This window comes from Kwoniella dendrophila, chromosome 2, assembly GCF_036810415.1.
Source record: "Kwoniella dendrophila CBS 6074 chromosome 2, complete sequence".
Lineage (NCBI taxonomy): Eukaryota > Fungi > Basidiomycota > Tremellomycetes > Tremellales > Cryptococcaceae > Kwoniella > Kwoniella dendrophila.
This window is the reverse complement of record NC_089477.1, coordinates 1,700,874-1,711,884: the sequence shown is the minus strand read 5'-3', so window position 1 is coordinate 1,711,884 and position 11,011 is coordinate 1,700,874. Positions and strand designations below refer to the sequence as shown.

Here is an 11,011-nt window from a genome sequence, read left to right as displayed (position 1 = left end):
TATTTGATATAAGATCAATAGAGAAAGCACTTGGAAAGTAAAGCATCATCTTCTGATCATACGTTGGATTAGATGGCTCGAGCTACGAATGCATTATGAATACGCTGTTGAATTCATAGATGGATTAGCAAAGCATGAAAGGATGGTGAGTCAAACTAGGAGGTATGGTGAAAGGATATCAGTTCAACGGAAAACAACCTACAAAAACATCCCATGATAAACTGTAGAAACCGTATAGACAACTTCGAATTCACACCTCGGTTCCAATGAATACTGTTCTTTCTGCTTGTGTCATTGTCCATCTGTTCAGTAATGTATAGAGAGCCGCTCATTCCGAGTGTTTCATGCGAGATAAATGGGATCGATGATTCGGAAACATGATGTGCTAGACAACCATCTATCGACCTGAAGCGGGGATTCCGCTGATAAGCTGTGTGATATACTACCGTCGGCTAAAAAGATAAAAATAGCTTCTTGATTGATATCCCATTTTACGGCCGTACGAGTGAGTGACTTTCAACAGCGATGGGTTGTAGACACTTCGGTATAGATAGTCCGGTTTCAAGGTTATCGCTTTGAGACTGTATAAATGTCCATTATGACTCGATCAAAATCGTGAGATTCCGAATTCCCAGTTACGAATTGCGTTTATTTTACGTGAAAAGATTAGATAATCATTCGGTTCTAATCATCATCATTTCAAAGCCGAAGCTAACCTTCAACTCAACTGTTATACGAGCATTTTTGTTATAAATACTTAGAAGGTTGACTGTTCTACCTTTGACTGAATTGCAATCTGTTAGCACAATGACATACATATTAAGATCCACAGCTAAATCAACTTTACAAGCTAATCTCTTTTCAAAATCTATAATAGGAAATATAAGAAATATGTCAAGTCAACCCCTAAAACCTTTACATCCATTACCACCTTTCACAGCTGAAACGGCACATCAGTAAGTTGAAGTTGTTTTCACTTCTACATGAATGACATAGGTGCATCCAAATGCTAAGGGCGGATTTGGAATGACTCTAGAAAAGTGAAAGCAGCTCAAGATAAATGGAGTAAGTCAATTAAGCTACAGTAGATTGCAGTATGCGTATACTGTGATATATACAGTGTACACTACTTCTCATATCAATCGATAACTCATTATAAATGTTTTGTGTAGATACAAAGACACCTAAAATAATCTCACCAGCATATACATCGGATTCAATATGGAGAAATAGAGATGACTTTTTTCAAGGTACAGAAAAGATTGAAGAATTTTTAACTAAAAAATGGGAAAAAGAATATAATTATAGATTGAGAAAAGAATTATTCGCTTTTACAAATAATAAAATGTGAGTTGTGTGAGCAAGTTCAGCAATTGCACTTAATCTATAGCGATAAATTGGAATTTGATTTAATAATTTTCCGTTTCATTCATCTATCATCTGTTAATGATAAACTACCAAAAATCAATAGTGCCGTTGAATTTTGGTATGAATATTCTGAAACTCAAGATCCATCTTCACAGTGGTATAGAACATATGGATTAGAACATTGGGTAAGTTTTTTTCAAGAAATGTCTTACAACGTTACTTTATTCATTGTCATAAAACATTCGTGGTTCTCCGTGTGTCACTAGGTTTTCGCTCAAGATGGTAGAATGAAATCACGTCAAATGAGTGGCAATACTATTACTATCAAAGATGAAGAAAGGTGGTTTAAAGATGGTGAAGATGTCAATGTGAGTCGCTACGACTGTCTATTGTATGCCCCTTACTTTATGGCATGCCCTAACGATGGTTTACGAGCAGGCCGGCGAAGTACCAAGAGGTCATATCTCGCTCAAAGAGTAGATCATTTGAGCAATTTGCTCAGGTATGGCATAAGCAGTAATAAAAACAGCCTCGAGGAAAGGGCCGATGTTCTTGGCAGATAAGGCGAATGCATGACATACAGGAGCGCAAAGCATCCATGTCTTTTTGGGTAGCAGAACAATCACAAAGCCTTTTACAACATTATATCCCTGCGCAGATCTTCGTGAACCTTCCCTTTGTTTCGTTTACTCATCGGTCTTCAACTTTTTAACAGCTGGTACTTCGCCATTACCGTTGGCATGTTTAGCATCGACGATAGCTCTTCTTGTAAGGGATGCCTATTTTGGGAGAACAAGAGAATCAGCCTAGTTTTCCGTTTCTGCCTGTGCATGAGCTTAAACATACCTTGTTAAGTACGTCAAGCATGTCAACGGTCATTTCCCAATCGACACAAGCTAGATTCAAGCAAAATCAGATTAGCGGTCGATAGACTGGAAGAGGTGTATTCCTTCAGCTAAACTTACCATCGGTGATAGAAACACCGTATTCTAATTGATCTCTTGGTTTATCTGAACTTTGTTTACCACCTTTCAAATTACTCTCGAACCTATATTTTGGTGAAAACAAAATATACCGGTGAGTTTGCTTCTGTGACAGGAACATTGAGACTCACATAATACCTGTGATGCCTTCTTCACCAGCAGCGATTTGATCAGCTACATCAGCAGCTACTTTAGGTTGATTCAAGTGGTTCTTTGATGAATTTCCATGAGAACAGTCAACCATTATAGAAGCGAACGAATCTGGGTTTTTACTTCTCATGGTTTGTAATGCTTTTTGAACGTGTTCAGAGCTAATTATGCAATCAAACTAATCAGTAAAATATCCAATATTGTATGATTTTGATACATGACCTACGCGTAATTTGGTCCATGAGTACCACCTCTTAAGATAACATGACAATCTTTGTTACCACTTGTTTTAACGATACTTGCCATACCTTGAGAATTTATACCCATAAAGTTATGTGGGTGAGAAGCAGATTGCATAGCATCAATAGCTACACCAACTGAACCATCTGTACCATTTTTGAAACCTATTGGGAAAGAAGCACCTGAAGCTAATTCTCTATGTAATTGAGATTCTGTAGTTCTAGCTCCGATAGCACCCCATGTTATAAGATCTGCAATGAATTGAGGACTGACCCACGAATTAAACAATTAGTATAAAATCAATTATAATGTGATTGTGAGAAAAGTGATTAAGTTATTTACCTAATTGTATCAAGCAATTCACAACCAACTGGCATACCCATATCATTGATATCACATAATAATTCTCTAGCAATTCTCAAACCTTTGTTGATTGAGAAAGAGTTGTTGATATCAGGATCGTTGATAAGACCTTTCCATCCTACGGTTGTTCTAGGTTTTTCGCTGGATGAGAATGGATAAATCAGCATGAAGTCTTATATTGGTGCGTCGTATGCATGAATGCAGTATTCGAAATACAAAACATCCCAGACCTGATGAAGCTCTTTGGATTGAAACCAAAGATTTACGGGGTTCGCTAAACAATGCAGCAAAGCTCAACTCACAAATAAACTCTCATAACAACTTCCAATCCAGGCCATTTACCTTCTTGGACACCTTTTCTTAATCTTGATGCATATTCTTTAGCTTGATCAACATCATGTATACTACATGGACCAACAACAACTAATAATCTTGATAATGGATCTGTACCTTGTACAATTGAAGATGCAGTTCTTCTTGATGATGAGATTGTTTTTGATGCTACTGTAGGTACAGGTAAATCATGTCTTAATAATGCAGGTGGAATGAGTGGATCGTACTATGGTATTTATAAAATTTAATCATTTTTCGAACAAGCTCATCATGTTGAGGTCAAAGCGATTGGTTATTGGTAAAAAGAAAGATCAAACTTACACCAGTGACTTTTCGGTCATCTAAAGGTCTATTTCTATCTGGTGAAGGAGTTTGATTGGACATTTTGCTTGCGTGAGGGTTGAGAACTTGCGTGTCCTTTTGATATATAAATTGATCTGTTGGGTTATGGATTGTAAATATTTTGTATAATTTAGTACATATTACTTTTATCTTTGTTATAATTCGAGAAACGTTGATTGACTCAAAAAGAGTTTAAAGATCAAAAAATCGGGTCTTTAAGGCACCAAGACCGCCGGAAAGATGTGGAACAATTGTGGGGTAATTAGACACATATTGCCACATCAGAATATGAGCACCTACTGAAATGATAACGGTTGATCCACGTGGATATCACTTATCCTATATCGTCAACATCACTTGTAAGGTGAATAAATGCAGATAATTAATGGAAATACTTGACTTTTTCAATCTCAATATCGATGGCGGAACATCCACGCAGTAATTATACACTCTACTGTCAAGCAAGATGTCAGACGCAGCTTCACGTGCAGCAGCTAGAAAAGCGAAAATCTTAGCTAGGGGCAATACAGGTTTAGCTAAATTAGCACAATCCGCTAGAGGTGAAGAAGCTCAAGCATTATATGCTGATGATTGTGAGTAATGGCAATTCATTTGACTAAGTAGGGCACAATAAGATACTTCGCTACCCGTGCTTCAATGCGAGTGTCCAGAATATGCAAGTTGACTTTGTTGACTATGTATACAGTCAAACCATCACCAATATCAACACCTCAAACCGAAACTCCACCTCCAAACCCTTCCACTTCTTCTTCTTCCGGACCTTCATCCACATCCACATCACAACCTAAATCTAAACCATCATGGGCACCCGAACAACCTTCATCATCAACTGCCAATACAGCAGGACAGACCAATGTGAATCCAAACCTAACAGCCGAACAACAAGCCATGTCAGCTCAACTGGAAGCTATGATGTCTATGTTTGGGGGCGGTAGTGGTGGACCTCCTGGATTAGGTGGTGAAGGTGGAATGCCAGATATGTCACAGTTATTACAACAAATGATGGGAGGTATGAATCCCAATGATTCACAGAGACTATTAGGTGATTTAGATGATCCAGCTGGATTAGGTGGTCCTGCTTCTGGCGGAATACCACCTGGACTATTCGGTGGTGGAGGAGGTAATGGTGGTGATATGCCATTTCCATTTCCAGGAATGGAAGGTCTTGGTGGTTTGGGTGGTTTCGGAGGAGGAATGATACAGAAGAAATCGAAAAGTGAAAAATATTTCCCATTAGTCCATTTCGTATCAATTATTTTACTATCATTATTTACAATCATTTACTGGGAACCTAAATTATATTCCACAACGACATCACTTAGTGGTTTGTCAAATATCAATAGTAATAATTTGATAAAAAGATGGAGTAGTCAAAGTAAATCAATTGGTAAATTTGGTGGTGTAGAAATAGTTGTAAGTTTGATTTCCTTTTTGAATGAATATAACAATAATTCCACTTGAGCGTCAGTCAATGCTAAAATCGATACTTGCATATTTGTTTGATTCCTTGTTAGCCTGTATTTTGGGCTTGGACAACTTTAGAATTGATTTTACAAACTAGTAGATTCATGATTTTCAAAGTAAGTTAATCAAAATTAAAATGCGAAATTCGTCATGAGATGATATATTTTTACGTATTTCTTTTCGTCCACAGCTGATTAAGCTGATAATACAATTTCCTTTCACTTGTATTTGTTTTAGTCGCCACCAAAACCACCCTCATTGATAGCCAACTTTTTACCTCTTCTACCACCTAAAATATCCACTCCAATTATAACTATATCTCGATACATTTCTTTGATCTTACAATCATATAAAGATGGTTGTTTATTGATTTTCATTCTTGGGTTAAATATTATACTCTCACAATATTTAGATGGTAATAAGGTATTTTAGTGTCATTGTTGTAGGGTCATACACTTCAACGAAAGAATAACATTCAATGCATATAATGATATGAAATCGTTCCAGACCTCCTCTCCCAAACCAGTCGTAATACACTTAGATTATTGTATTGGAGCAACATGCTAAACGTGTGTATCTCTGCTAGACATTAAATAAGCTAATGGATGGTCAAACATTATATCAAGACTACAACCCTGTAGAAACAAAATATACTGATAATTATAGCCAGTTAACCGAAACAATTCCCTATATATTGATTTATGAACAGATTTATAAACAGTATCAACATTTAGAATTCTCCACAAAAATTACTGAAATCCCCCTTTCTTAAAATTTTGCTTGGCTTCCAATCGTGACAATTCCCTTTCTTTCCCCTTATATCCTTTCTTTTTCGATTCTTGAGGTTGTTCAGATGGATCTATGATAGCTATCAAATTATGATATTTACCTAATTCATATAATTCACCTTGTGCTATACCATACTTATCATTAGGTAACCAAATTATAGGAACAGGTGATATCATTTCTAATGGATATATCAAGCCCCTAATTGAATTCAGATTCTCTGTAAAATATCTATCACCATTTCTATCTTGAATAACTGCTGAAGAAGAAGAAGAAGAGAAAGAAGGTTTCAGATATGATGCGCTTTCAGTTTGATATAGATCATTGACGATTTCAGTCTCTATAGGTAATGGAAAATCTTCAGGTAATCTTGAATATCCAGGTAATAAATCAGTAATTCTGTTAAAGATTGATAAATCTGATTGACGTGAAGGTCTTGCGGTATTTGAGGATTCGGATGAGCTGGGTATAGCATTTGTATCGGATCTCATCATTACTTCCATTTCCTTTAATGCTTTTTGGGTTTTGATAGATAAATCTGATTTCCTTCGTTCACGATACCTCAATTCTGTCAATCCTTCACTGATTAAGACAGTTATAAAAGCTATACCTATACTAATACCACCTATAGCCCATTCATTTCTACTCAATAAGATAAAACCATACAATAGTGGTTGAATCGATAAAGTCCACCCAAATCGCCTAATGGTCCACAAAGCTAATACGGTGTTGCTATGGCCAGCTGAAGAGTCGATGAACACATATTCGATCATATATCTGTTGGCGATGAAGGAAAGATATAATAAGACAATGATTGGAAGAGCAAGCAAAGGAAAAATGAACAATAGACTGGAAGTGTAAAAGACCGCTATAAGACATGGAATCATTGCTATTGCTGGTGAATACGATGTTTGTTGATGTACTGTAGTAATTTGCTTTAATTAGCCCACAATCATATCATTGCTCAGTAGAGGGGAACGAAATTACTCACATCGATATCTCTGTCTGGGTGTTGTAGCGCTCTTTTTCTTCTTGATATAATTGAACAATTTGCCGCCTTGTAATAAATGTAGAGCGGGTAGTATAAATGCGAGATTTAATAGGAGTACAAACACAAACCAAGCTAAAATGCCGCTCAAATCAGCTGTTTCTTCCATCACACGCATTTGGCTAGCTCACTTGAGAAAACAGCGCCATCACCAACAGTCCTTCCTTGTTGTACATTAGAGGCAAATCCTTGGACAGCATATTCCAATGACACCACCAAAACCGTCCAAATTACAGTAAGAAATAGCTGCTCACCAATCTTTAGCTCGGCGTACTGATAGCACATACGCTCGTTCAAACTACTCACTAAAAGATAAAATACAGCTTTGTATGCCAAAGAGTCTTGCCGACTTCGCGAAATACACTTAACACGTCTTGACAGATCTAGAATAATAGTCATATGTTCGAATCAGTAATACAATCCTAAGGTGTAAATCGACTATCACAGACTTACATTCCGTTGAATATACAATCACACTGATAGTCGTAGCTAATATTACAGCGGGAACCAAACCCTCCACTACTCCTGAGGCAAAACCGTCACTTTTGGCTAGAGGCACCATCAAGCCAAGATAATGTGAGAACCCAGGAGCAGCACCGACCGTCAAACCTAGAAATGGTATGACTGAATTACGGGGAACCTACTTAGCTGATTGGTCTTCCCGAATACATAATACCTTACGATATGCGATTCACTCACGAATAATAGAGAAAATTGCCCCTAATCCTGCGATCTTACACCAAAATTTCCTCTCATCATTCTGATTATTAGAACCTGTATTATTCCACATAATATCTTCTCTGGTATATCCTTCTATGAGTTCCGCAAAAGGTAGCCATCTAATACCTTTTCCCACCACAATCCAGCCTTTGACAGTGGAATCAACTGAAGTAATCTCCTTGAATTTGTTTCTCTGCCTTTCTTCTATTTCATCATTCAGTTCCTTAAACTTGGCTCTGAAATCTCGTATCGCTTTATAGTAGGCTGCCAAAGGAGATGATCCTTCTCCTGATACCCTATGAGACGATCGTGTAGGAATTCTGGGTCTCGCTGGAGCTCTAATCTTAGGCGATTGAGGACTTGTTGGAGAGATTGGTCTTCCAGGACTGGTAGGCGATGAGATCGTGGGCAACGATGCTTGCTGTTCTAAGTCGGGAACAACATCCTCCAATGGTCCCTCTTCGCTGCTTTCCGGTGTAGCATCTAACGGAGAAGTCTCTTCAGATTGTGGACTTGGATCTACAACCCAATTACCTTCATTATACATCTTGATACGTTGACCTATATCGAACCTTCCACCAAATAAAACAGAATCACGATTGATTTCTCTAAATTTCGAATCAGTAGGTACTTCTGGATGATTTAAAGGGAGAGGTACGTTGAGCTTTTCTCTCGATTCTGGATGAGAAACTGAATGTATCCTGTAAAGACCTCTTGGACCGAGGAAATCTACTGGTGGTCTTGGTTGAGTCGAGAAACCCGAGATATGCGGTTGTAACATACTCTAAAATACAATCCGTCAGCAACTTGCCATGAGATTTGCGTTGACTCACCTGTTCTTGACTTGAATGTCCCACCAATTCGCTTTTAGATGCAGTTTGAGTTAATCTAAAACAAGAGATATAATTCGTTTCTGCCACTTCCAACTCTTCCAAAACCCTTTCCCGCTCTTTTACTTTTTCCTGCAATTCAGTAGTATCTCTTGAGATAGACATTTAGCTAGATTATTCTGACAATTAACGGACGCCTAACTCACGGTATGGCAAATAACCCAACAATGTCTATCTCCTTCTCCCCATTATCTGATTTTGAGTTATTTGACCAGTTTTTTGACCACCTTCTTAAGCCTTCTTCTGACATCCCTTTCCACCCTTTAACATTCTCAGCAGACATAAAGACCATTTCCAAGCCTTGACATGTCTCATTCTCGAATTTTGTTTTTACCCTCATCAATGAGTAGTATGTCCGTGCTATAATGAATAATCCACCTCCACAAGCTAAGATAGCTAAAATCACCAAGATTATGATTAATCGGACTCTTGCCGAAGATATAGCAGGTGAGATAGTCGAGCTCAATGATCTGATTTTACGAATTTTGGAGGGGTTTACAGGTACGCGAATTGAATTTAGGGTACTGGTAGTTACTGAAGAATCAGGACTTGGATCCAAAGCATTCAATAATCTAAGTAAGGACAAATCTGTCAAAGTACCTAATCTACCGCCTAAAGAGTTTGGTGGAGAAGTTTCACCTAAACATGGTACTCCAGCAAGAAACATCGGTAACACTCCACCTAAAGCTAATAAGGATATTAAACTAGAAAGCGTCAACCCTGCATATAAAACCGGTAAAGTCGATGAGCCTTCATGTGTCTGTTTCGGAGGATTTAAAAAAGGCAATAAGAATGTTAAGAATGTCCATTTTGAAGGTCGGGAGCTTATATGGATGATGTGGTCAGTGATCGTATCAGCTGTACTAGACGAATTCAAAGACAGCTGACTCACTCCAGTGGTACGGCCCATGTCCTTGGAGCATATATTCCAGGTAATTTCCTCCTCAAGATACCCCAAATTATCCAAAGGATTCCACCAACAATGATTCCAGATCCCAAACTAGCTACTACACCCCAATCTTGCCAATCCCATCCTCCTGCACAAGTATTAATCGATGCAGGATCGGTTATACTACTTGCGGGTAATGATGCAGTCGGACCAGGTAAAGTAGAGATTGATGACACAGACTGTGTTGAAGTAGCATGTACAGTGTTTGTTGTCGAACTCAGTAAAGATGTTGGAGGAATTGTCGTGGTAGTCAAGATTGTGGAAGCGAATGTCTTATCGTTCGAAGTGAAGATAGATATTGATGTGGTGATGACAACTTGTCCGCTTGTTGCAGTGGCGGGGATCGTTGAGGAAGCTTGAGCCAATTGAGAAGATAGAATAGTTTTGCACTCAGGAGCATCCTGATATATACCTGTAGGTGGATTAACAGGTCCAGTAGAAGCAGCAGAATCGTATGATAACCTACATGAAATAAAGAATGGTGCTGTATACCATTCATTTTCCCATGATAGTGTTTTATCGCCACATAAATAGTAGTGTCGTTTGTCATGTTGATGTGGGGTTGTAAAGCTGGAAGGTGATGGTGTTATTATAGCATCATGTGTTGTTGTCGATGTCATTTTGATTTTGAGATATGTTTGATGAATAGATGAATGTGGTTGTCTCTAGCATCTGTATGATAGTGAGTGAATGTATAATTGTGGTATTTGCAAAATCTTGTATTCCAGCTGTACAGCAGTTTCCAAGCACACTAACTATATGGGTTGACTTCTCGATATCACGCGTTGATTGATGTGTACGATCATCGTTGCTTGATCGAATTCACCATCTTGTTTTTTTCGTATGTCTTCTGCTCCTCAACGTTTAAACATAGATGACGAAGATCTGTAGGTTTGATAAAGTAACATGATCAGTCGTAACTACACTGTTCGAGCCATAGCTGAAGGTGTCAAGAGGGATAGAATCAAATATCTGAACGTCAGAAACAACAAAAATTCAAAGGAGCAAGAATTTTGACCTGTTACCTGTTTTCAGCAAAGGGGTATTACCAAAGGATCATATCAAACAACAGCACGACACGGACAGACCTGCAATTGATGATGATAACATTGAGCACGAGCCATTTATGATCCCTTGTCGATTGGCTTGAACTTACATTCTACCTTGCATGATGTTTTGAGCTCTATACTGTAATTACCAGTAATTTAATTGCCTTAATACACGAGTCCAGATGAAAAGGGAAAAACAAACTCACTTTTCCCTTTTGACAACAAGCACTCTTTGTTGATGAAACAACACTACGAAACGCTCGGACTTTTGCCAAGTGTCAGTGGCGTACTTTTAGCTTCTTTGT

General features: G+C 38.1%; 4 protein-coding genes across 4 annotated transcripts; 2 read left to right on the top strand and 2 right to left on the bottom strand.

Moving 5' to 3' along the window:
• Positions 1-891: 891 nt before the first annotated feature.
• L201_002045 (uncharacterized protein) lies at positions 892-1,848 on the top strand (the record flags this gene model as incomplete). The annotated part of the gene is made up of 6 exons (XM_066217825.1): positions 892-956; positions 1,037-1,065; positions 1,173-1,347; positions 1,472-1,553; positions 1,635-1,736; positions 1,807-1,848. 6 exons carry the CDS (start codon positions 892-894, stop codon positions 1,846-1,848), a joined length of 495 nt encoding a protein of 164 aa, XP_066073922.1.
• Positions 1,849-2,054: 206 nt separating this feature from the next.
• Positions 2,055-3,821, bottom strand: L201_002044 (3-deoxy-7-phosphoheptulonate synthase; the record flags this gene model as incomplete). The annotated part of the gene is made up of 8 exons (XM_066217824.1): positions 2,055-2,147; positions 2,215-2,264; positions 2,334-2,416; positions 2,483-2,662; positions 2,728-3,009; positions 3,084-3,245; positions 3,407-3,663; positions 3,759-3,821. 8 exons carry the CDS (start codon positions 3,819-3,821, stop codon positions 2,055-2,057), a joined length of 1,170 nt encoding a protein of 389 aa, XP_066073921.1.
• A 424-nt stretch (positions 3,822-4,245) lies between these two features.
• Positions 4,246-5,696, top strand: L201_002043 (uncharacterized protein; the record flags this gene model as incomplete). The annotated part of the gene is made up of 4 exons (XM_066217823.1): positions 4,246-4,372; positions 4,486-5,213; positions 5,315-5,380; positions 5,502-5,696. The coding sequence occupies 4 exons, from the start codon at positions 4,246-4,248 to the stop codon at positions 5,694-5,696; spliced, it is 1,116 nt and encodes a 371-aa protein (XP_066073920.1).
• A 317-nt stretch (positions 5,697-6,013) lies between these two features.
• L201_002042 (uncharacterized protein) lies at positions 6,014-10,277 on the bottom strand (the record flags this gene model as incomplete). Its single annotated transcript, XM_066217822.1, has 9 exons — positions 6,014-6,972; positions 7,042-7,173; positions 7,230-7,344; positions 7,405-7,481; positions 7,552-7,722; positions 7,798-8,602; positions 8,652-8,799; positions 8,855-9,532; positions 9,601-10,277. The coding sequence occupies 9 exons, from the start codon at positions 10,275-10,277 to the stop codon at positions 6,014-6,016; spliced, it is 3,762 nt and encodes a 1,253-aa protein (XP_066073919.1).
• Between the last annotated feature and the right edge of the window lie 734 nt (positions 10,278-11,011).